Consider the following 27,928-nt stretch of genomic DNA (forward strand, 5'->3'; position numbering starts at 1 on the left):
TGTGTATTAATATGGACCTAAGAACCTTGGACTGTGTATTGATATGGACCTAAGAACCTAGGACTCTGTATTAATATGGACCTAAGAATCTAGGACTCTGTATTAAAATGGACCAAAGAACCTTGGACTGTGTATTACTAGTAATAGGAATCTAAGAACCTAGAACTCTGTATTAATATGGACCTAAGAACCTTGGACTGTGTATTAATATGGACCTAAGAACCTTGGACTGTGTATTAATATGGACCTAAGAACCTAGGACTCTGTATTAATATGGACCTAAGAACCTAGGACTCTGTATTAGAATGGACCTAAGAACCTTGGACTGTGTATTACTAGTAATAGGAATCTTAAGAACCTAGGACTCTGTATTAATATTGATCTAGGAACCTTGGACTCTGTATAAATAGGGATCTAAGAACCTAGGACTCTGTATTTATATGGACCTAAGAACCTTGGACTATGAACCTTGGACTATGTATTACTAGTAATAGGGATCTAAGAACCTAGGACTCTGTTTTAATATTGATCTAGAAACCTTGGACTCTGTATAAATAGGGATCTAAGAACCTAGGACTCTGTACTTATATGGACCTAAGAACCTTGGACTGTGTATTACTAGTAATAGGGATCTAAGAACCTAGGACTGTATATTAATATTGATCTAAGAACCTTGGACTCTGTATAAATAGGGATCTAAGAACCTAGGACTATGCATCAATGCAGAATCTAAACGCCCTGAACTTTGTAGTTCTTCAGGATGGAGGTACACTTTAAACTTTTGAGTGTTAAGTTACACCAAAAAAGGTGGCACCACAGCTGCCTCCTTTTTGGTGCAACGTTACGCCAAACTTTTAGGTTATACCACTGGTGTTAAGTTGTGCTGCCACCTTTTTTGGTGTGAATTTAATTTAGGATAGGTGTAATCTTCATCCCAAATCGGTCTAACCTTCATACAGGATCGGTGTAACCTTCATCTCAAATTGGTGTAACCTTCATCCAAAATAGATGTAATTTTAACCTTCATCCAAGATCGATGTAACCTTCTTCCCAAATTGGTGGTTCCTGTACACGTAGGTATGTTTATAGCACAATCTACATCCTGAAAAAAAATACAAAACAAACCACAAAGCATCTTGTTCTTCTGAAAATTTACCACTTATACACTTATGCTGTATATACTATCTAAGAACCACATTGAGACTGTATATAGTATCTAAGTACCACACTGATACTGTACATAGTATCTAAGAACTACACTACTACTGTATATAGTATCTAAGTACCACATTTATACTGTATATACTAAATATACTAAATATACTATCTAAGAACCACATTGAGACTGTATATAGTATCTAAAAACCACACTAATACTGTATATATTATCTAAGTCCCACACTGATACTGTATATAGTATCTAAGTACCACACTGATACTGTATATAGTATCTAAGTACCACACTGATACTGTACATAGTATCTAAGAACCACACTAATACTGTATATAGTATCTAAGTACCACACTTATACTGTATATAGTATCTAAGTACCACACTTATACTGTATATAGTATCTAAGAACCACACTAATACTGTATATAGTATCTAAGTACCACACTAATACTGTACATAGTATCTAAGAACCAAACCAACACTGTACATAGTATCTAAGAACCAAACCAACACTGTATATAGTTTCTAAGAACCACATTGAAACTGTATATAGTATCTAAGAACCACATTTAGACTGTATATAGTATCTAAGTACCACACTGATACTGTATATAGTATCTAAGAACCACACTGATACTGTATATAGTATCTAAGCACCACACTAATACTGTATATAGTATCTAAGTACCACACTGATACTGTATATAGTATCTAAGCACCACACTGATACTGTACATAGTATCTAAGAACCACACCAACACTGTATATAGTATCTAAGTACCACATTTATACTGTATATAGTATCTAAGAACCACACTAATACTGTATATAGTATCTAAGTACCACACTGATACTGTATATAGTATCTAAGTACCACACTAATACTGTATATAGTATCTAAGTACCACACTGATACTGTATATAGTATCTAAGAACCACACTAATACTGTATATAGTATCTAAGTACCACACTGATACTGTATATAGTATCTAAGAACCACACTAATACTGTACATAGTATCTAAGAACCACACTAACACTGTATATAGTATCTAAGTACCACACTGATACTGTATATAGTATCTAAGAACCACACTAATACTGTACATAGTATCTAAGAACCACACTAATACTGTACATAGTATCTAAGAACCACACTATTACTGTACATAGTATCTAAGAACCAAACCAACACTGTATATAGTATCTAAGTACCACATTTATACTGTATATAGTATCTAAGAACCACACTAATACTGTATATAGTATCTAAGCACCACACTAATACTGTACATAGTATCTAAGAACCACACTAATACTGTACATAGTATCTAAGAACCAAACCAACACTGTATATAGTATCTAAGTACCACACTAATACTGTATATAGTATCTAAGAACCACACTAATACTGTATATAGTATCTAAGTACCACACTAATACTGTATATAGTATCTAAGTACCACACTAATACTGTATATAGTATCTAAGTACCACACTGATACTGTATATAGTATCTAAGAACCACACTAATACTGTATGTAGTATCTAAGAACCACATTGACACTGTTTATAGTATCTGAGAACCACACTAATACTGTACATGTATATAGTATGTAAGAACCACACTAACACTGTATATTTTATCTTAAAACCACACTGACACTATATAGTATCTAAGAATCTCACTGCTTCTGTACCACCATAAATCTAAGAACCTTACTTACACGATGTACACTCTATTCTTGGATAGAACGGAATATAAGATGTTGTTGGTGTCAGTAAGAATCTTTGATGGTGTGTATAAAGTGTCAGTAAGAATCTTAAATGGTGTGTATACAGTGTCAGTAAGAATCTTAGATGGTGTGTATACAATGTCAGTAAGAATCTTAGATGGTGTGTATACAATGTCAGTAAGAATCTTAGATGGTGTATATACAATGTCAGTAAGAATCATAAATGGTGTGTATACAGTATAAGTGTTTTTTAGATATTATATACAGTGTCAATGTGGTTCTTAGGAACTATATACCGTGTCAATGTGGTTCTTATATACTATGTACAGTGTCAGTGTGGTTCTTATATACTATGTACAGTGTCAGTGTGGTTCTTATATACTATGTACAGTGTCAGTGTGGTTCTTATATACTATGTACAGTGTCAGTGTGGTTCTTATATACTATGTACAGTGTCAGTGTGGTTCTTATATACTATGTACAGTGTCAGTGTGGTTCTTATATACTATTTACAGTGTCAGTGTGGTTCTTATATACTATGTACAGTGTCGGTGTGGTTCTTATATACTATGTACAGTGTCGGTGTGGTTCTTATATACTATGTACAGTGTCAGTGTGGTTCTTATATACTATTTACAGTGTCAATGTGGTTCTTATATACTATGTACAGTGTCGGTGTGGTTCTTATATACTATGTACAGTGTCGGTGTGGTTCTTATATACTATGTACAGTGTCAATGTGGTTCTTATATACTATGTACAGTGTCAGTGTGGTTCTTATATACTATGTACAGTGTCGGTGTGGTTCTTATATACTATGTACAGTGTCGGTGTGGTTCTTATATACTATGTACAGTGTCAATGTGGTTCTTATATACTATGTACAGTGTCGGTGTGGTTCTTATATACTATGTACAGTGTCGGTGTGGTTCTTATATACTATGTACAGTGTCGGTGTGGTTCTTATATACTATGTACAGTGTCGGTGTGGTTCTTATATACTATGTACAGTGTCGGTGTGGTTCTTATATACTATGTACAGTGTCGGTGTGGTTCTTATATACTATGTACAGTGTCGGTGTGGTTCTTATATACTATGTACAGTGTCAATGTGGTTCTTATATACTATGTACAGTGTCGGTGTGGTTCTTATATACTATGTACAGTGTCGGTGTGGTTCTTATATACTATGTACAGTGTCAATGTGGTTCTTATACACTATTTACAGTGTCAGTGTGGTTCTTATATACTATGTACAGTGTCGGTGTGGTTCTTATATACTATGTACATTGTCGGTGTGGTTCTTATATACTGTGTACAGTGTCGGTGTGGTTCTTATATACTATGTACAGTGTCGGTGTGGTTCTTATATACTATGTACAGTGTCAATGTGGTTCTTATACACTATTTACAGTGTCAGTGTGGTTCTTATATATACTATGTACAGTGTCGGTGTGGTTTTTATATACTATGTACATTGTCGGTGTGGTTCTTATATACTGTGTACAGTGTCGGTGTGGTTCTTATATACTGTGTACAGTGTCGGTGTGGTTCTTATATACTATGTACAGTGTCGGTGTGGTTCTTATATATTATGTACAGTGTCGGTGTGGTTCTTATATTCTATGTACAGTGTCAGTGTGGTTCTTATATACTATGTACAGCATAGTGTCAATGTGGTTCTTATTTTTCTATGTACAGTGTCGGTGTGGTTCTTATATACTATGTACAGTGTCGGTGAAGTTCTTATATACTATGTACAGTACAGTGTCAATGTGGTTCTTATATACTATGTACAGTGTCGGTGTGGTTCTTATATACTATGTACAGTGTCAGTGTGGTTCTTATATACTATGTACAGTGTCGGTGTGGTTCTTATATACTATGTACAGTACAGTGTCAATGTGGTTCTTATATACTATGTACAGTGTCGGTGTGGTTCTTATATACTATGTACAGTGTCGGTGTGGTTCTTATATACTATGTACAGTGTCAATGTGGTTCTTATATACTATGTACAGTGTCAGTGTGGTTCTTATATACTATGTACAGTGTCGGTGTGGTTCTTATATACTATGTGCATTGTCGGTGTGGTTCTTATATACTATGTACAGTGTCGGTGTGGTTCTTATATACTATGTACAGTGTCAGTGTGGTTCTTATATACTATGTACAGTGTCGGTGTGGTTCTTATATACTATGTACAGTGTCGGTGTGGTTCTTATATACTATGTACAGTGTCGGTGTGGTTCTTATATACTATGTACAGTGTCGGTGTGGTTCTTATATACTATGTACAGTGTCAGTGTGGTTCTTATATACTATGTACAGTGTCAGTGTGGTTCTTATATACTATGTACAGTGTCAGTGTGGTTCTTATATACTATGTACAGTGTCGGTGTGGTTCTTATATTACTATGTACAGTACAGTGTCAGTGTGGTTCTTATATACTATGTACAGTGTCGGTGTGGTTCTTATATACTATGTACAGTGTCGGTGTGGTTCTTATATTCTATGTACAGTACAGTGTCAATGAGGTTCTTAAATAATGCATATACAGTGTCGGTGTGGTTGTTAGATGCTGCATGTAAAATATAAAGGTGGTTCTTAATTATGACATATACAACATACAGGATATATAGTGTCAGCGTGGTTATTAGATATTCCATTTACAATGTGAACGTTATTCTTAGATACAGGATACGTATCTGAATCTGGTTCTTCTGATTTGAATTAATGCTTTGGTCAAGATTTCTATATCCTGAAGTTTATCAGATTACAGTGGTCAATGTTCTTAGATACCGAATTAATGAAGGTGCCCAGGTTCTTAGTTATATAATACCAGGTTCTTAGAAGGTACCTACACCCTGAAGCACTAGAAAGGTCAAGGTGCTTAAATTCTGCATTGATACATAGTCCAATGTTCTTAGTTCCATATTAATACAGAGTCCAAGGTTCTTAGATCTCTATTAAAACATAGTCCAAGGTTCTTAGATCCTTTTTAATACAGAGACCAAGGTTCTTAGATCCCTATCAATACACAGTCCAAGATTCTTATATCCTACACAGTCTAAGGTTCTTGGATCCATATTAAAACAGAGTCCTAGGTTCTTAGATCCTTATTAATACAGAGTCCAAGGTTCTTAGATCCATATTAATACAGAGTCCTAGGTTCTTAGATCCATGTTAAAACAGAGTCCTAGGTTCATAGATCCATATTAATACAGAGTCCTAGGTTCTTAGATCCATATTAAAACAGAGTCCTAGGTTCTTAGATCCCAATCAATACACAGTCAAAGGATCTTAGATCCATATCAGTACAGAGTCGAGGTTCTTAGATCCCTATTAATACACAGTCCTAGGATCTTAGATCAATAATAATACATGGCCCAAGGATCTTAGATCCATATCAATACAGAGTCCTAGGTTCTTAGATCACTATTTATACACAGTCCAAGGTTCTTAGATCCCTATTAATACACAGTCCAAGGTTCTTAGATCCCTGGTTCTTAAATAAATTCCGGATTAACACAGAAGCCAAGGCTCTTACAACGTAGGCCATGAATTGGAAAAGCTTATAGATTCTACTTGAGGTTTTAGGATAAATTATAATGTGGTACAGGTTTTAAGCTTTCCGATTAACTACTTGAAAAAGTCATATTTTAAATCTGGATACTGAATCCAAGGAAATTTAGCAAATCAAAAGAAAGAGAGACAGTGAAACATAAATAAAAAAGACAGACAAAAAAAGTTCTATGTGCATTTCAAAAGTAGTTAACGTTATATTCCAATTTGTTTAGTTAGAATATTATGACTAAATTGCGTGAAATATGTACAAAAAGTCGATGTATTGCGGAGTAAGATAACGATTTTCCGTAAAAACCACAAACCACACTTACATTGACATAAGAAGCATTAATTACCACAAAATGCATCAAAAGCGACCATCACAATAATTTCTCGCGTTGTCGACCTTAAATTGACAGGGCGATATTGCGATATTAGTAAATGGCACTAACGGGCTACCATAAGAACTAGCTTTATCACAAGAACTCTTTGATTAATATCGACAGATATCTGACAGACTGATAGAAACATAAAGAGTTCATAAAAGCGAAACCAGGCACACTCAATGGCCTATCCTACAAAACTATCATAGAAAAGTCAGATTTAAATAAGATTGTATCTTACCTTTCTAGTGGCACAGAACATCCCATTATCCTACGTCAAAATATGTGGTTTAAATAAATCACTCTATCCTCTTTGTCTCTCGCGGAATAGAATTCCATCATTAGCTAGGCCTAAATCACCTCAGCAGCGTCCTCCCAAGCGCTGATTCGGAACCACATCACTACTATTTTAGGGTATCTACATTGCGCAATATTAACTGTCACATCAAGAGATATAACATGTAATGTTTAAATATTTTGAAAATGTTTGTTATTTAGTATATTTTTTTTACATATTATTGCTAAATTAAAGTTTGATGTGGCATAAAATGTATTTTTGATTATTTTATTTATGATACCATGAGTAACTATATTATATCTGGAAAATATCCGCTGTTCCGGTATTTGTACCTGCTGACGTCAGCAATGTGACGAGCGGCAAATTTAAACGCATTATTAGCGACGTTTCTTCAAAAATAGTTGAATGTAAATATAAGCAATAAACAGTTACCAAATTGTAGGATATAGTCAATATGAATACAATTTGGGTGACAGATAAATAATCATCGACATTAAATTTATCTGTCACCCAAATTGTATTCATATTGACTATATACTACAATTGGGTAACTGTTTATTGCTTAAATATAAACAAGCAGGAATCTGACTTTGTGTTATGTGTAGATCTTTTGATCAAGCGGTCGGGGTTCGATTCTCACCACCGGCGGCAATTTTTTTTTCGTTTTTTTTTTAATACAGTTAGTTTAAACATATTTTATTGCATTAGTTAACAAACGGATTGGGTACAAGTTATTACAACTTATATACACAACCTTTCCACAATATGGTACAAAATATACAAGTATACGCAATTTGTCCAGAGAAAGAGAAAGAGAGGGGAGAGGGAGGGGAGAGAGAGAGAGGTGGGGTGGGGGAGAGGGTTGTAACTTATGCTATCAATACTAGTATATAAGTATTACACAATTAAGTAAATTAACAATACATGACTGAGAATGAAGCTATAAAATATATGTAGTCTCATTCGTGTCTCACAATACAAAATGTTCGTCTTAATTCTGATTATCCTTCAGTCTTAATGTTTTAATACATGTAGGCCTATATCATGCAAACATGCCTATTCAAACTATTCACAAAATCTGGCGAGGGCTACATGTTCATGTAGCTATTACTACAAAATATATAATTAAATATCTTAGGATTTACGTCGGACACACGGTCAGTATCTTACAGTACAAAATTTATTTTGGTGTCGACACGGGAAGACGAGATGAATCGGCAAAACCTCGTCATCTTCTCTCATCGCACAAAGGATACCAGGATCGATATTGATTATAGCAAAATAAAAATGTCTAACGTTGAAAAATATGGGTTTGTATATTCATTATTTACATAAACCAGTCTGGACATTAAAACAAATCATTTATTTCATCTAGACAAATAATAACTTGCAAATTCTTTACACCGCATGCAAGGAGACGTCCTAGGCCTATCGCTACCCACGATGCACTCGATCGTGGTCTTATAGTATGTAACTTTTCATCGATGATTTGATCGACAGTTATATTTAGAACTATGAATATGTGGAAAGATCGTGTGAACAAGATTAAAACAAACCATCTCAACTGCTATTCCGAGACCGTAGAATGAATCAGCCCAAACACAGAGGCACAAATAGTTGCTACGTACGTCATGTCCACATAATCGTAAAATGAATTATATATTATGTAAATATCGGTTAGCTTGTAATAATTACTTACATAATATATACTAATAATAATAAAATACTGTTAGAGGTATCTTCATGATTCCAACTGTTCCGAAATCAGAATGATTTTTTTAGTGTTCCAGTAAAATTAATGTATTTTATTTTTCTTACTTTTTGAGATAATCAACTTTTTATGTCCCTGTTTCCCCGATGCAAAAATTCACTTGGAAGGTCGTTATCCATACGGTGTTGATTCCAGTTGAAAACAAGCGTTCTAACGCCCTTCGAATTTGCTAATTCAAACTCAACAAAAGTAGCGGAACAATATCAATAAACAAGATATTTTCAGCACTAATATCGAGATTAATCAGGCATAGAACTCGATACCAGGTAATAAGAATTTCCTTAACAGTTGCGATATGAAAATATTGCGATGTGAGTAAATAAATGATTAATTTCTTTATTCTGATTACCATTTCTAAATTTGACGATTTGATCCCGAACATTCCATTGACGTCACTTTTTAGCCCTTTATGAGCCCGGGTGATTCGACCTTGCAAGCTGAGGTTTTGAAGGATTGAATAAGCATTCATTTGTGGTATTAAGGTGACAATTTGCACTCATATACAGCTTAACATAGACTAGTTTAAAATAATAGTGTTACTTTATCTTGAAACATTTCATTATTTAAACGTCACTTTGACAAAAAGAAACAGGTCTATACGTACATGAAGGCTACAATGTAAATCTTACAGCGTTTGTGGATACAATGCTTTAGGCCATGGGCTAGGAGGGTCCCACATGCACCCCCCCCCAAACCTCCGAACCAATATTTTTCTGAACCCTTATGACCCACTGATCACAAATCAAAATGTTAACATTGCATAAGTTGGGATGAACTTCCGGTTATGACGTCATCAAGATGGCCGCCATCTCGAATTTGACTAAAAATTGAAAAATAGTCATAACATTGACATTTTTCAACCGAAGTATACAAATGAGGTATCAAAATGACCACAATAGAACAACAAACACATATCAGGACCAAAACATCCAATATATGTAGTGATTTCTACGCAGGAAATGAAAAAATCTGATTTCAAGCTCAAAAATGGTGATTTTTCAGCAAATTTTTCATATTTGGCTTGACGCAGCAAAAATGTTTCCCAACGGCAAACTATTATTTCTAAAAAGATTTTTGACCACTTATTAATCAGTTTAAGCAACAAAAACAACAAAAACCAATGTTAACATCGTATAAGTTCCGGTTATTACGTCATCAAGATGGCCACCATCTCGAATTTCACTGAAAAATGCAAAATAGTCATAACACTGATATTTTTCAACTGAAGTAGACAAATGAGGTATCAAAATGACCAGAATAGAACAACAAATACATTTCAGGACCAAATAATCAATATATGTAGTGATTTGTACGCACAAAATGAAAAAAAATAAGATTTTAAACTCATAAATGGTGATTTTTCAGCAAATTTTTCATATTTGGCTTGACGCAGCAAAAAAGTTTCCCAACAACAAATTATTACTCGTAATTTAAACTCCTGTCAATCAGTAAAAAAAAAAAAAAAAAAAAAAAAAAAAAAAAACAACAACAACAACAAAAATATATAGAAATGCAAAAAAGAATGATTGTTATACTCTCATTTGTGTAGATTAGCAGCGTCTCAAAAATAATTATTACAGCACAACGCCTACTGATAGAGTAACAAATGTAACCTAAACTAAGCTTGTGTTTCCGTTAATATCATAAACAGTTTCAAAAACGTTTGTGTCTTTGAAAATGAGCAGATTCATGGTTTATTCCCTATGCATACCATAAGCAAAATGTCGGATGGTTACTACAGTGTTACATATGTCTTTCACTGGTTCTCAATGATAACCATTATCATTGTGCGTGCTTTCTCGCCTCACTGCACTATCCACTGAAGAGACTCGGCATATCTGGTAGCTGGCACATGCAGTCCGAATCAGAGTAATCGAGATATCAGTATCCAATTCGTTGAAAGTCAGAGCGTCGTCTTCGATGTCGATGAGCTGATGTGACACTACATTGCCAGTGTTGTTCTAGCCTGTCATCTTTTATGAGCCATCCATGGTCAGAGTTCATATCAGGAACAACAGGTTCAGGGATGTGGGATCTCTTTCAGATTCTAACATATCGTACGTATATGCTGTTTCAGACTTCTCCGGCATAATGGAAATTACACCAGATCCACATTCTTCCAATGGTGGAATTGGTTCTCCTTAGCGCATAGCTCCATAATTCGTATGAAGTACTATTCATCAATCTTGTGGACCCTCGTGCAACCATAAATGGCACAGGTGATACCATCGAGGTCATTAATGAGACCATAAATGTTAAATGCTTTTCATTGGTCTGAATTTTCCCAGTCCCTTGAAGGTGCTGGTTGTGTCACATTTGGTGTATGCGTAAAGAGACCATTGAAGACTCTCCAGTAAAAAGTTCTCTACAGTGCTTTCCAGACTTGGCAAAGAGTGAAACTTCACTGCATACCTCATTTATGACCTCAAAGAATCCAACTGTGCCACCTACGGTCACTGAGGTTCACAAGAATGAGGACTTGTGCTTCATACGAATTAAGGAGAACCAACCCAATCCTCCGCAGAATTTTGATCTGGTGTCTTTTCCATAATGCCGGGGAAGTCTGAAACATCATATACGATATGTGAATCTAGGTGAAACTAGGTTGGAGACAGGAAGAGCTCCAACATCCCTGAATCCGATGTTTCTGATATTAAATCATGGACGGTTGACAAGTTAGAACCACGATGGTAACCCGGTAATGTAATGTCCATCAGGACATCGAGGTCGAAGACGACACTCTGGCGAGAAAGCACGCACAATGAAAATGATTATCATTAAGAACTAGTGAAAGAAATTTGTGACACTGTAGTAACCATCTTATATTTCCTTACGTTATACACAGGAAATAAACAATGGATGTGCTCATTCTAATAGACACAACACGTTTCGAAAAGTGTCATGGTATTTACGGAATTTTAATTTGATACCCTATAGCTATTAGTTGGCATTTTGCTGTAGTAATTCAGTTTGAGAGGCTACTAGTCTACAATATTTCGAACATGAAAATGGATTATTTTGAAGTCCTACATAGATATTCAGCCAATTTTAAATTTAAATTTGTTAAGATATAAATCGTCAATAGCCAATGTTATATTCAGGAAATTCCAGGACACCAGGAAACTGTAGTGTCAGTGGTTTGGAAAAAAATAACAATACATATGCCGCATCCGGTGATGTTTTGTAAACCAAATGATGGTATAACAACAATTCTCTTTTGCATTTCTATATTTTTTTGTTGTTGTTGTCTTAACTGATTGTTAAGAGGTCAAATAATTGATTACGAATAATAATTTGTTGTTTGAAAACAATATTGCTGCGTCAAGCCAAATATGAAAAAAAGTTGAAAAATTACCATTTTTGAGCTTAAAATCGTATTTTCATTTCCTGCGTTCAAAACACTACATATATTGGATTATACGGTCCTGACGTGTACTTGTTGTTCTATTCTAGTCATTTTGATACCTCATTTGTCTATTCCAGTCGAAAAAAGTCAATGTTATGACTATTTTTCATTTCTCAGTGAAATTCGAGATGGTGGCCATCTTGATGACGTCATAATCGGAACTAATACGATGTAAACATTGGTTTTTGTTGGTTTTGTTGCTTAAACTGATTGATAAGTGGTTAAAAATCTTATTTGAAATAATAGTTTGCTGTTGGGAAACATTTTTGCTGCGTCAAGCCAAATATGAAAAATTTGCTGAAAAATCACCATTTTTTAGCTTGAAATCAGATTTTTTCATTTCCTGCTTAGAAATCACTACATATATTGGATGTTTTGGTCCTGATATGTGTTTCTATTGTGGTCATTTTGATACCTCATTTGTATACTTCGGTTGAAAAATGTCAATGTTATGACTATTTTTCAATTTTTAGTCAAATTCGAGATGGCGGCCATCTTGATGACGTCATAACCGGAAGTTCATCCCAACTTATGCAATGTTAACATTTTGATTTGTGATCAGTGGGTCATAAGGGTTCAGAAAAAATATTGGTTCGGAGGTTTGGGGGGGTGCATGTGGGACCCTCCTAGCCCATGGCCTACTTCGCTTAGTAGATGAAATTCATGAAATATTCACAAAAACATCATTAACATGCTTCTGAAACATATATAATAAATGATTTGAATTGAATATGTTTGACATAGTGTGTAAAACATCTATTTTGGTCTTTCGCCGTCGAAAACCGATGAAACCGCGGTACCACTGGGTTGCGAGCAGCTATCGTGATTTTTTCGTGTTTTTTTTCCCTTTTCATTAAAAAGCGATCTTTGAAGACTTATGACTATCTTTAGTCCAAAAGGTTTCGGCAATAGCATTCATTTTTTTTTGTATTTGAGTTGAATGCATCAAATCGGATCTGTTCCCGACATCGACTGTGCATTGTATAACGTTAGGCCTACCTGTACCTGCAGTTATCGTGATTTTTCATGCAACTTCGAAGAATTTTAGAATGAAATAATCTAAAAAATATTGTATTGTACAATTTCTCATTGCATATAACTTCGATATTCCATGGTATAAAATAAAAACTGTCGTTTTCTCCGTATCAACGTAACACGAGTTTGTCTCAAGGGGTATCTTCACCGACGTTCGAGCATATCAGAAAAAAAAATCAATAAAATAACAAAGATTATCGTATACTTAGTAAGTACAAAAACAACAAAAAACTTAGTGATTTTTGATTAATGTGTTATTATCATTTTTTCACTTTTCTTCATTCTGAAACAACAGCTACATGCACATTACATTTACAAATTTTTATTTTTCCTATTAGGAAATACTCAATCATACATCATCAAAAAAGTAACAATGTTATCTGCTTCTTATAAAAAAAATCACTGTATATAAAAAAGCAGAAATCTGGCTTAGTGTTAACGTGCAGATCTTCTGATCTTTCGATTCTCACCACCGGCAGCAATTTTTTTTTTTCTTTTTTTTTTTTTTTTTTTTTCTTTTTTGTAATATATCATGCAAACATATTCAAACTATTCACAATATCTGGCGAGGGCTACATGTACATGTAGCTCTATTACCATAGAATAAATAATTATATATCTGAATAATAATTTGAAAATTCCATATTCCGCCTGCAAGGAGACGTCCTAGGCCTATCGCTACCCACAATACACTCGATCGTGGTCTTATACATATGTATTATGTAACTTTTCATCGATAATTTGATCCAGATATATCTGTCTTCGACATTTATATTTAGAATTATGAATATGTGGAAGGAACGTGTGTACAAGATAAAAACAACCCATCTCAACTGCTATTCCGGTACAGTGAAATGTAATATTGGTCCAAGCACAGGGGCACGCAAATTATTCATCATGTAAAATAATTGCTATGTACGTCATGTCCACATGACTGAAAATTGCGAAAAATGAATTATATATTATGTAAATATCGGTTAGCTTGTAATAATAATAATTATTATAATTGTTAACTTACATAATATATAATAATAATAAAAATAAAAATACTGTTAGAGGTATCTTCATAATTCCAACTGTTCTGAAATCAGAATGAAATATTTAGTGTTCCAGCATTATTAATGAATTTTAATTTACTTTGTTTTAGAGAAAATCAGCTTTTTGTGTCCCTGTTTTCTCGAGGCAAATATTCACTTGGAAGGTCTTTATCACTGCGCTGTTTATTCCCGTTGAAAACAAGCGTTCTGAGGGCCTTCGAGGGTTAAGTTCATTTCACGAATTTAAAGTCAAATAAAGAAGCGGAACAATATCAAGAACCATTGCATTTTCAGCACTGATATCGACATTAGTCTGGCATAGAACTCGATATCAGATAATTAAGAATTTCCCGTAACAGTTGTGATAGGAAAATATTACGATGTCAGTAAATAAATGTTTGATTTCTTTCGTTTGATTAAATTTCTAACTTTGATTATTTGATCCCGAACATTCCAGTGACGTCAGTTTTAGTAGGAGTGAATGAAACGTCAGTTAGTCCCGCCAATCAGTGACGTCACAATCACCGGAATGACGTCGCTTACATATTTCCCACGGTTGTAAAAAGGATTTAAAAACACTCATTCGGTTTAGTGAATGCATCTTTTCTTGATCATAAAAGAAACGTTTCGCTTTAAGCGAAATCGTGTAAATAACAGACAATTTGCTTTCGTTTTGAATACCATCTTCTGTATATATAATGAAATAGTTGCAGGATAAACATCATCGGAGAAACGAAAGCTGCATCGATAATAATTAGAGCAAAATAAAAATGTTGAAAATATGGCAAGTACATTAATTATTTACATAAACTTATAATTAAAGCAAATTATGTATTTTATCTAGCCTTAAACTAATTTGCAAGTCCCATACACCGCCCACAAGGAGACGTCCGCCTAGGCCTATCGCTACCCACGATACACTCGATCGTGGTCTTTATATACCTTTTCATCGATTATTTGATTATTAAAGTTTATACAAGATAGAAACATCCCATCTCAACTGCTGTTCCGGGACATTAATCACCTCAGCCCAAACACAGGTGCACGCAAATTATTCATCCTGTAAAATAATAGCTATGTACGTCATGTCCACATGACTGGAAATTGCGAAAAATGAATGATATATTATATAAATATTGGTTAGCATGTAATAATGATGATAATAAGAAACGGAGCAAAAACAATATGTCTCCTCATATTCATTTGGGGGACATAAATATTTATAGTAATAGCAATATTCATCATATTGTAAATAATTCTTGTAATAAAATAATAACTGTATTTATATTATATGTGAATGAAGTATGCAAAAGAGTTATCTCCCTTTAACTGTTGTAAACTTTTCATTTCAAAGCTTAAATATAATATCTATAATTGATGTAAGTTTAATCTATTACTTTTGCCACCATTGGAGAGAATTTATATAGGCTTTGCCTTTTATTTAATCCATTTGACTTGAAACATATGTAAAAAAATCTGTTGAAAGATACAGAAGCAAGAACATATAGGCATGATATAACTGGAAAAAAAAGCATAACGCACAAATGATCCCCCTCTTACATAAAATTAAGCAAATATCAATTATGTAAAAAAACACATTGAATTTTTATATTTATCACAGAAGTATATCTAATTGCAACTCAATACACTCACAAAAGGATTAAAATTTTCAAATTATTTTTTTAGATATTTGAATTTGACCAACTTTATTAGGTATAGCTCTTTATTGTAAATGTAGATTAATCAGACTTTCACCACACATTCTAAAATTACGCGGCTTTAAGATGCAGAACTTAGCAGCAGCAAAAACACAGTAAAACCTGATAAAGTTTCATTTTTATGTTAAGAATTAAAATATATGGTCTCACAAAAAGATTTTCGATGTCAGGACATCATCGTCACACGGCCACCGCGGCCCAATTTAAAGTCAACCTAGTTTACGGATATAATAAGATGGGTCCTCGGCACTAGTGGTGTCTGGCACCGTATGGTTTAAAGGGTTCATAATGATCCCTCCTGTGGATGCTATTTTGGGGAATTAAATTTTTAATCAACCAGGTACTGTATAATGTAATATTTGAATGAAAACTTACACGACACAAAACATATCTGTCAAAAAGCTAATTCGAATTCACATGAAAATGTTTGGGCGTGATATCTCGAATTTCTTAAAAAACCAACAATTGTTCTTTCAAGGTTTAAATAACCTTCATACAGTTTGACGTTTTGCATAGTTCACTGACACATAAAATACGACACGGATTCACCTGTGTGTGAGATTTACTTGAACGTCTGTTTTCTCTAACATAAGAATCTAATTGCCCGCAACATTTTTTGTAGATATCGAGCATGTAATAGATACAAATAATGTATGGGAGTTAGTATAAACAACAATAATAGTTAAGGGTAACTTTCAAGAGCACCAATAAATTCAGAGCTGGAAGCACGATTTGTGCTTGAACGAACATTTCGATGACAAATCTGGCCCCGTAGTTCTTGGTCCAGGGTAAAAAAGAAGAAGAAATTCCAGAGGGCCTGTGAGCTATCTCCAACACACTGCATACAAAGTAAGGCAATATTTACTTGGTCGCTTACGCAAACTTCGAAAGTCTGGAATACAAAATAAAATCCGCTAAAAAATACATCTTAAAATGATGCAGCAGAATATACAAAAAGAATTGTATAAAATCTGTATTGATGGCCCAGTAGGTTAGGCTCCTGAAATTCCAGAGGGCCTGTGAGCTATCTCCAACACACTGCATACAAAGTTAGGCAATATTTACTTGGTCGCTTACGCAAACTTCGAAAGTCTGGAAAACAAAATAAAATCCGCTAAAAAACACATCTTAAAATGATGCAGCAGAATATACAAAAAGAATTGTATAAAATCTGTATTGATAGCCGAGTAGGTTAGGCTCCTGAAATTCCAGAGGGCCTGTGAGCTATCTCCAACACACTGCATACAAAGTAAGGCAATATTTACTTGGTCGCTTACGCAAACTTCGAAAGTCTGGAATACAAAATAAAATCCGCTAAAAACACATCTTAAAATGATGCAGCAGAATATACAAAAAGAATTGTATAAAATCTGTATTGATGGCCCAGTAGGTTAGGCTCCTGAAATTCCAGAGGGCCTGTGAGCTATCTCCAACACACTGCATACAAAGTTAGGCAATATTTACTTGGTCGCTTACGCAAACTTCGAAAGTCTGGAAAACAAAATAAAATCCGCTAAAAACACATCTTAAAATGATGCAGCAGAATATACAAAAAGAATTGTATAAAATCTGTATTGACAGCCGAGTAGGTTAGGCTCCTGAAATTCCAGAGGGCCTGTGAGCTATCTCCAACACACTGCATACAAAGTTAGGCAATATTTACTTGGTCGCTTACGCAAACTTCGAAAGTCTGGAAAACAAAATAAAATCCGCTAAAAAACACATCTTAAAATGATACAGCAGAATATACAAAAAGAATTGTATAAAATCTGTATTGATGGCCCAGTAGGTTAGGCTCCTGAAATTCCAGAGGGCCTGTGAGCTATCTCCAACACACTGCATACAAAGTTAGGCAATATTTACTTGGTCGCTTACGCAAACTTCGAAAGTCTGGAAAACAAAATAAAATCCGCTAAAAAACACATCTTAAAATGATGCAGCAGAATATACAAAAAGAATTGTATAAAATCTGTATTGATAGCCGAGTAGGTTAGGCTCCTGAAATTCCAGAGGGCCTGTGAGCTATCTCCAACACACTGCATACAAAGTTAGGCAATATTTACTTGGTCGCTTACGCAAACTTCGAAAGTCTGGAAAACAAAATAAAATCCGCTAAAAAACACATCTTAAAATGATGCAGCAGAATATACAAAAAGAATTGTATAAAATCTGTATTGATAGCCGAGTAGGTTAGGCTCCTGAAATTCCAGAGGGCCTGTGAGCTATCTCCAACACACTGCATACAAAGTTAGGCAATATTTACTTGGTCGCTTACGCAAACTTCGAAAGTCTGGAAAACATAATAAAATCCGCTAAAAAACACATCTTAAAATGATGCAGCAGAATATACAAAAAGAATTGTATAAAATCTGTATTGATAGCCGAGTAGGTTAGGCTCCTGAAATTCCAGAGGGCCTGTGAGCTATCTCCAACACACTGCATACAAAGTTAGGCAATATTTACTTGGTCGCTTACGCAAACTTCGAAAGTCTGGAAAACAAAATAAAATCCGCTAAAAAACACATCTTAAAATGATGCAGCAGAATATACAAAAAGAATTGTATAAAATCTGTATTGATAGCCGAGTAGGTTAGGCTCCTGAAATTCCAGAGGGCCTGTGAGCTATCTCCAACACACTGCATACAAAGTTAGGCAATATTTACTTGGTCGCTTACGCAAACTTCGAAAGTCTGGAAAACATAATAAAATCCGCTAAAAAACACATCTTAAAATGATGCAGCAGAATATACAAAAAGAATTGTATAAAATCTGTATTGATGGCCCAGTAGGTTAGGCTCCTGAAATTCCAGAGGGCCTGTGAGCTATCTCCAACACACTGCATACAAAGTAAGGCATTATTAACTCGGTTGCCAAGTTTAAAGTCAGAAGTCTGGAAAATAAAATCGAATATGTCATCTAAGACGATTCAGTGACCGAGAGTAGAATTTTATTAATATTAGTATTAATCTTAGTACATATATGTATTTGCAAAGTAATCGAAGATAATGCTTCGATATAAGTAAGTCCATTCCTTCATCATAATAACCATATAAAATGCACAGTTTGAATGTTAATACTTTCTAAAATCCATTAAAATATCAAGTAATAAAATAAAGACTTAATTATTAAAATATAAATAAAATATAAATTCATGGTGTCTACTGCTTTTAGGCTGTTAAGGAACCTTTCACGTACTGGAAAGTATAAAAATATACTTCAGAAGATTTTATCGAAGAATGTACATTCAATGCTTTATCAGTTTGTATGTGACTTCTGCGAGTCTTCAGAGAATGGTCAAACACATGTCATTCTAGCAACAAGTGGACTACAGCTATAAACAATGGTGTAGCCTATTTGATCAAGCCACAGCATTCTCGTGACACCTACCGCTAAGAAAAACCGAAGCGTGCCCCAAATCCTCGCGACGAGAAGAAACAGCCAGGATATCTCAAATATCTCATCAGCATCTCGGAGACTCGGATCTTTATCACTCCATCGTACCTGCTCGAATATGTGGCGATTCTAAAAGATGTTGGGCAATTAGGTTAAAATGAAGGCATAATTGAATTTCTTTTGTTAGTTTGATGTGAAAAGTCGGCAATACTTAGTTTTAGATGTTAGTGCAAGTTTAATGTCCATCTTCAAAATTAACGTGATATCCAGTATGAATTTATTGTTGTTCTGGTTCATCAATATAAGAAGAGCCACAAACACAGTGAATGTAGCTTGACTTAATAAACTACACATTTTTAAAGTTTAATCATATATGTGTATGTAGTTTCAGTGCCGTACCTCTCTCCACTTGAAGAATTTCAGCAGAACATATATTACTAGAGTTGTTATATATGTAAGTATTTCCCAGCCTTTTCCTGTGACAAGCTTCCACATCAACATGTTCTCGGCTTTACTATTGATCCAACACCACGGTCCACTTCCGGAATAGTTGTCCTCGCCTAGGACACCGTAACCAAGGGCAACACTGGTGACTGTTACTATGGAAACAACAAAAGAAATATAAATAAACATATAGTGACGAAGGAGAAATGTGTCTCGCAACTCCAAAACGTTAAAATCAAACACAATTTTTTGTCGATATGAGAAAAAAAAAGAATAAAACAAATGATCGATTTATTATGCAAATCAAAATCAACTATTATAGAAAATAAATTACCTGGAACTATCACCGGGGTAGCCATTATAATTACTGTCTACTGCTTTTAGGCTGTTAAGGAACCTTTCACGTACTGGAAAGTATAAAAAATATACTTCAGAAGATTTTATCGAAGAATGTACATTCAATGCTTTATCAGTTTGTATGTGACTTCTGCGAGTCTTCAGAGAATGGTCAAACACATGTCATTCTAGCAACAAGTGGACTACAGCTATAAACAATGGTGTAGCCTATTTGATCAAGCCACAGCATTCTCGTGACACCTACCGCTAAGAAAAACCGAAGCGTGCCCCAAATCCTCGCGACGAGAAGAAACAGCCAGGATATCTCAAATATCTCATCAGCATCTCGGAGACTCGGATCTTTATCACTCCATCGTACCTGCTCGAATATGTGGCGATTCTAAAAGATGTTGGGCAATTAGGTTAAAATGAAGGCATAATTGAATTTCTTTTGTTAGTTTGATGTGAAAAGTCGGCAATACTTAGTTTTAGATGTTAGTGCAAGTTTAATGTCCATCTTCAAAATTAACGTGATATCCAGTATGAATTTATTGTTGTTCTGGTTCATCAATATAAGAAGAGCCACAAACACAGTGAATGTAGCTTGACTTAATAAACTACACATTTTTAAAGTTTAATCATATATGTGTATGTAGTTTCAGTGCCGTACCTCTCTCCACTTGAAGAATTTCAGCAGAACATATATTACTAGAGTTGTTATATATGTAAGTATTTCCCAGCCTTTTCCTGTGACAAGCTTCCACATCAACATGTTCTCGGCTTTACTATTGATCCAACACCACGGTCCACTTCCGGAATAGTTGTCCTCGCCTAGGACACCGTAACCAAGGGCAACACTGGTGACTGTTACTATGGAAACAACAAAAGAAATATAAATAAACATATAGTGACGAAGGAGAAATGTGGTCTCGCAAACTCCAAAACGTTTAAAAATTCAAACACAATTTTTTTTGTCGATATGAGAAAAAAAAAGAATAAAACAAATGATCGATTTATTATGCAAATCAAAATCAACTATTATAGAAAATAAATTACCTGGAACTATCACCGGGGTAGCCATTATAATGACCTTGACCCCGTATATCTCAGCTATATTAACATGGAGTACCACAGCACAGAACAGATATATTGCTATAGTTGTCGTCCAGAAAAATGAACTTAACGTTGATGTCGTTGTGATAAAACTTTGGGCGACACAAAAGTCATCGTTTATAATCGCCGCGTTACCATTGTTGAACCATCTCAGACTACTGATGAAGTTTCCGTACGCGGTAAAGATGTCAGCTACTGTCAGACAGACCAGGAGCTGTCGTGTGTAGTTCTGTAGTTGTGGGAACTGCCGGTACGACCACAGAATGGCAAGGCCGCTTAGTACAGACAGTGATGCACTTACACACGTTATTGTCGACGTTGTTAGATACAGGTGAGATGATGATGGTGGTACAGTTACCATGGTGACGTAACCTCAGTAATTGACGTTGTTTTAAGTGTCATATCGCTGGAAAAAGTAGAAAGAATCAATGGACGGCCGAATATCTTATTCAAGTGCTTTGTATATACCCTACTTAAGTTTCATAAAACCTCATATGAAAAAAAACCCTCATGTAAGATCCTATAATATGTATTGGAAAGGATGTAAAAAAACTGTAAAGGTAATCTGAATATACATAACACAAACGACTTAAACTAATTTTTTTTTTTTTTTTTTTTTTTTTGTTACCACCACTATTGTCAAGGCATTATAAATGAAGCTCTGAAGTACATTTGCTGTCTATGAAATTACTGTACAACCAATGTCATATTTGTGAAACAACAAATTTATTGAGAGTACATAATATATAATTATATTCCTAACCAATACATAAACTGCGGAATTGAAATAATAATATAATGCACAAGATTCAGCATATGGACATTTCAAATGTCTTGCCATCTATAGACTATATGTTATACATGTACCTACCTTTGCGATGAGCGAACCATAGTTACAAAAGGAAAAATAACGTTCTGAAATTTTGTTGATGAATGTTATCTTTTTTATCAATTGATAGAATGATAACACAGTATAGACAATTACATATCAAATGATGTGCTATCCAATCATTATTTATAGATATAACGTTTGGACTAGGAAGTTACGATAATTTATGATTGTAGTGTCTGTTGGGCCAGTGATTAAAAGATAACACATCTTCGTCAGAAGGCTTGCTACAGTATCAATACAAAAACGATAACAGCATTATAAAGTTAAAGGAGTTAGTACTACATATTGTATTTAATGTAACTATCCTGAAAAAAACTCAGTCACATTAAAAATAAAAATATAATTTTCATTTGTATTAGAATTTATTATAAACGAAGTTTACTGTATAGATATGAGGATGATGATAATAAGAATATTTCGAGTCGATACCAATCTGAGTCAAAGACTCGTCTTCCAATTGGTCGACACACAGTTGCAGATTGAGATATATCTCAATAACATATCACCAACACCATGTCGATACTTATCACAAAATGAAAACTGACAGGCCGAGACTTGATTCATCTCAATGTGTTCGTCTGTTTACTCCTGCTATCCTCATACATTATCATTTAAATTATCAAAGTATTTCCTGGAACGAAACGTATCTGTTATTGGGCAACTAGTGTGATTCATTTTGACCATTTTGAAATGTTTTATTCTCCTAATCTTCTACTTTCTCTTCCCTCTTCTTTTTCTGGATTAGAGATCATGTTTGTGATACTTAATCTACTTAATTACAGTATAAGATGACTGAGTGTATATCAATCCTGTCGGCAAACTGTCAGGGGCTCAGAGATAAAGTGAAAAGAAAAGATGTTTTCTCTTACTTGAGGGCAAAAAATTGCAGTATCTATTGTTTACAGGACATCCATTTTACAGAAGATTATCATAATATTATAAGAAGTGAGTGGGGTTTTGACTGTTATTTTGGTTCTTTTAAGTCTAATTCTAGAGGGGTTGCAATCTTGCTTAACAGTAATTGTGAAATCAGTGTTGTAAAAAAAAAAAAAAGATTTGTCTGGGAATTTTTTGGCGTTAGATATTGTAGTTAGGGCTCTAAAATGACATTGATTACACTGTATGGTCCTAACATTGATACACCTACATTTTTGATACTATTTCAAATACTTTAGAAGATTTTAGTAATGATAAGTACATTATATGTGGAGATTTTAATCTAGTCATCAACCCAGATCTAGACTATGACAATAGCTACAAAAATATAAATAACCTCAAGGCAAGAGAAAAAGTTTTAGGAATTATTGAAAATTTGTCACTGGTAGATATTTATAGGGATCTTCAACCTGATGCCAGACGCTATACTTGGAGAAAGAAATCGCCATTACAGGCAAGACTGGATTTTTATCTGATATCTGATAATTTGTTAAATAGTACGGTTAATGCAATAATTGAAGCAGGATATAGATCTGATCATTCTTTTCCTATGATTAATTTAAAATTTAATGATTTTAAACGTGGAAAAAAAAGGGCTTTGGAAATTTAACTCTTCGCTATTGTATGTAGTCCGCTAAACCTTCCTATATATTTATTAGGCTTTTTTTTTTTTTTTTTTTTGCCTAATATATATAAAAAAAAAATAATTAAAAAAACCTAATAATATAGGCAGGTTTAGCGGACTATATTGTATGATGAAGACTTCCTTAAGTTAATTAATAAAGTTATTTTAGATATAAAAAGTCAGTACTGCTTACCAGTATACAATATGGATAAAATATTTCAGATACAGATATTGAATTTTTGATTAATGACAAGCTTTTCCTTGAAAAATTGCTTATGGAAATTAGGGGTAAAACTATCTCCTATTCATCATATAAAAAGGAACAGCTAAATAGAAATGAAGATAATCTCAAGAAAGCTATTCAAAGGTTAGGAGAACAAGATCAGGTAGACATTGAGGAATTAGAGAATAAGAAAAGGGAATTGGAAAAAATCAAAGTTGAAAAAAATTAAAGGCAGTGTTATTCGATATTGAGGGCAAGATGGCAAGAAGAAGGTGAAAAACCAACAAAAGACTTTTTTAGTTTAGAAAATAGGAATTTTACATCTAAGATTATACCTAAGATAGAAAAAAATAATATTATACTTTCTGATCTCCCTGGTTATACAAGCATCAAATGAAATGTATGGTACACTCTAAATAACTAAGTCTAAATACATGAACATGTTACATGTATATATGTACATGTGTATAGTTAAATACCTTTTAAAAAAAATCTTGCTCATATTGAATACACCAGTGCTAAGAAAGCTACACTTAAAAATAGATCTTAGACTAATAAAGATACACTTTTGGATATAAATTCCAAGGTGTTATGAATGTAAAAAATGGTGAAAACACCTTTTTATATATATAATTTTTTTTATTCAAAATAAGTTTCCACACGCCCCCAAAAAAACTCTTGATTCACACAGGGACATGGCACGAAATTTCTTAACCAACAGACTGAGTATACATATTTATGATACTATAATTTATATATGTATACTGTTGGTTAAAAATTCGTGTCAGGTCCCTGTGATCCATTTCTGATTAATTGAACTTAAGAAACATGTTTGTTCTTACCTTTGCTGTAATACAATCTAGCAGATTTCTCAAAGTTTCACTAATCTTCCATAAAAACTTCTGGTTGGCAGTAAAATTCCATAACTGATCATTACAGGTAAGAAAAAAATCCTGAAAAGAAGATGAAATATTCATGTCAGATTTGAATTTTTTTTACATTACTCTCATTTCAAAAGACTTGGACATGTTAGAGACTGAAAAAAACATAATACAGTATGAATAATCTTATTCAGCTATTGCAGATACATTGGTGTTTTTAATCTAGACAGGTATTCCATCCATACATATAAAGTCCAGGTAAAGAATCTCTTAAAATGTTTAAAATTAAAAATAAAATCACCATTCCAGTTTCCATCTGGATAGCAAGATTATTCTGGTTCCAAAGACTCTAGATATATTGCCAGACTAAGTGAAGTGACATATATCATACTATAGAATGTATATTATGTGGTGTTAGAGTTGGAAGAAACTCTGGTTACTCTGAGCATCAGGTGCAGATTACATGTATTTTCATTTTATCTTTTTCTTCATTATCAATTTTATCAATTTCTGGTATTCTATAGTAAATAATAAAGAGACAGATCATATAGAGTACATGTTTGTAAACCTTGAACTGAGGGATTGATCAACTGCGAATTTGAATACCGTCTACAAACATATACATGGTCCATGTACACAGTACTTATACATCTTACCAGTTATACATAAATATCACTGAAACCATATACAATTGTGTATATGCACTGTATATCTACTACTTAATTATTTAAATTTGTTGTATATTCCATTTTAGAACAAAATCTGACATGACTTTAATGTTCATGTATTGCTTGAATTTGGACAAAGACATGTTAAACATATGCATGTTAACACCATTTTAGCAACTTGAATGTGCAGTAACACTATACATTGTACATCTACATGTAGGTGGAAATAGATTGTGACCACAACATATGTACATTGACAATAAATTTGTATATTGGTCAAATAATGTTCTAAATCTGTAGAATTTATTTGTAAAATAACAGAGCCTTTTCATTCATGTAATAATTACTCACACAAACCCATGCAAACAGATGTTATGCTATTCCAATAGGCCCACAGACAAAAAAGTGTGTGTGTGTGTGTTGGGGGGTTACCTATATTTATAATACAAAACATGCTATGTATAATACATTGAAGGATATCACAGTGCAGTTCATACTTATGAATTTTGCTCTAGAATTACAACCTGATAATGTATTTTGTATATTTTGTATAGAGAAATTCAAATATACTTACTCAACATAAATGTGCCTAGGAATCCTTGGTGCAGCATAATTCAGCTGTCAATGTATGTTCATAACAACTGTTACGTAGGCTTGTATCATCAATAACGTTGATATCACTTCAAAGTTTGTTTGTTGAATATCATAATCAGAAGGTTGGTCATGTTGTTTTGGTAACTATTTAGCTAAAATGTCCACATACATGTATATCTGCACATGGCCGTGTTGTAAATCGAAAGTGGCTGTCCTGGTCAGGAAATACCCTACTACTATAAATAGATATCGCTGTCGTCAGCATCATATAATTCTTGTTCTTCGTCAAATATCAAACAATGTTTTAAAATTCATTATTCTAATGATAAATTGAATATGTTTCTTGTGTGAATTTTATCTTATACTTATATCGTTTGAGAAAATTAACTCAGAATCGATGCCCATCTTCATCGCACAGGTGCTTGTTTAAGGGGTTAAATATATAGGCCATGGACTAGGAGGGTCCCACATGCAACCCCCCCACCCACCCCCACCTCCGAACCAATATTTTTCTGAACCCTTATGACCCACTGATCACAAATCAAAATGTTAACATTGCATAAGTTGGGATGAACTTCCGGTTATGACGTCATCAAGATGGCCGCCATCTCGAATTTCACTAAAAATAGAAAAATAGTCATAACATTAACATTTTTCAACCGAAGTAGACAAATGAGGTATCAAAATAACCACAATAGAACAACAAATACATATCAGGACCAAAAAATCCAATATATGTAGTGACTTCTACGCAGGAAAAGAAAAAATCTAATTTTTAGCTCAAAAATGGTGATTTTTTTTAGCAAATTTTTCATAATTGGCTTGACGCAGCAAAATGTTTCCCAACAGCAAACTATTATTTCTAATAAGTTTTTTGACCTCTTATCAATAAGTTTAAACAACAAAAACAATAAAAACCAATGTCAACATTGTATAAGTTCCGGTTATGACGTCATCAAGATGGCCACCATCTCGAATTTCACTGAAAAAGAAAAATAGTCATAACATTGACATTTTTCAACTGAACTAGACAAATGAGGTATCAAAATGACCACAATAGAAGAAGAAATACATGTCAGGACCAAATAATCCAATATATGTAGTGATTTGAACGCAGGAAATGAAAAAAATACGATTTTAAGCTCAAAAATGGTAATTTTTCAGCATTTTTTTTCCATATTTGGCTTGACGCAGCAAAATTGTTTCCCAACAACAAATTATTATTCGTAATTCAGTAAACAATGGCGGAACATGCAAACAAAGAGAAGGTGGGCTAAAAATGGTTCATTTATCATCATATATTGAGTCTCTTAAGATAAGTTGGATCAGAAGAATTTTTATGTCGGAGAGTAAGTGGTTAAGTATACTGAAATCAGATATAAGCTTGAACTTATTGGCCAATTCTGGCAAATATTTAAAACAAATAAATAGCAAAAATCAGTTTTGGGTAGATGTTTTTAATGCATGGTATAATTTAAGAACAAAAATAGATAAGTTAAAGAGTAGCCAATCCTTACTTAAGACGCCATAATGGCTTAACAATGATCTATCTGTTGGAAATAAAGCAGTATTTTATCGGAAATGGTTTGAAAAGGGAATAATGATAATTAATGATCTATTGAAAAACAATATAGATTGTTCCTTTTTTTCATTTAATGAATTCTGTGTTAAACATGGGGCAATAACCACTTTTTTGG

General features: G+C 33.8%; 2 protein-coding genes across 4 annotated transcripts; both read right to left on the reverse strand.

The window, feature by feature from the left end:
• Nucleotides 1-13,607: 13,607 nt before the first annotated feature.
• Nucleotides 13,608-26,527, reverse strand: LOC138322532 (G-protein coupled receptor 157-like). Of its 3 annotated transcripts, XM_069266562.1 has the most exons (6): nucleotides 26,212-26,527; nucleotides 24,931-25,041; nucleotides 21,356-21,818; nucleotides 20,970-21,169; nucleotides 20,565-20,699; nucleotides 13,608-17,018 (listed from the first exon to the last, which is right to left on the reverse strand). In XM_069266562.1, the coding sequence occupies exons 3-6, from the start codon at nucleotides 21,771-21,773 to the stop codon at nucleotides 16,809-16,811; spliced, it is 963 nt and encodes a 320-aa protein (XP_069122663.1). In that variant the 5' UTR covers nucleotides 21,774-21,818; nucleotides 24,931-25,041; nucleotides 26,212-26,527; the 3' UTR covers nucleotides 13,608-16,808. The 3 variants fall into 3 exon arrangements, with proteins under 3 accessions (XP_069122663.1, XP_069122653.1, XP_069122657.1); XM_069266552.1 differs by lacking the exon at nucleotides 13,608-17,018 and having other exon boundaries at nucleotides 20,434-20,699; nucleotides 26,401-26,527; XM_069266556.1 differs by lacking the exons at nucleotides 13,608-17,018; nucleotides 24,931-25,041; nucleotides 26,212-26,527 and adding an exon at nucleotides 22,284-22,644 and having other exon boundaries at nucleotides 20,434-20,699.
• On the reverse strand, nucleotides 17,425-20,325 carry LOC138322577 (G-protein coupled receptor 157-like). Its single transcript, XM_069266565.1, has 4 exons — nucleotides 20,298-20,325; nucleotides 19,919-20,118; nucleotides 19,514-19,648; nucleotides 17,425-18,816 (listed from the first exon to the last, which is right to left on the reverse strand). The coding sequence occupies exons 1-4, from the start codon at nucleotides 20,320-20,322 to the stop codon at nucleotides 18,775-18,777; spliced, it is 402 nt and encodes a 133-aa protein (XP_069122666.1). The 5' UTR covers nucleotides 20,323-20,325; the 3' UTR covers nucleotides 17,425-18,774.
• Nucleotides 26,528-27,928: the final 1,401 nt, after the last annotated feature.

Source organism: Argopecten irradians, chromosome 1 (assembly GCF_041381155.1).
Source record: "Argopecten irradians isolate NY chromosome 1, Ai_NY, whole genome shotgun sequence".
Lineage (NCBI taxonomy): Eukaryota > Metazoa > Mollusca > Bivalvia > Pectinida > Pectinidae > Argopecten > Argopecten irradians.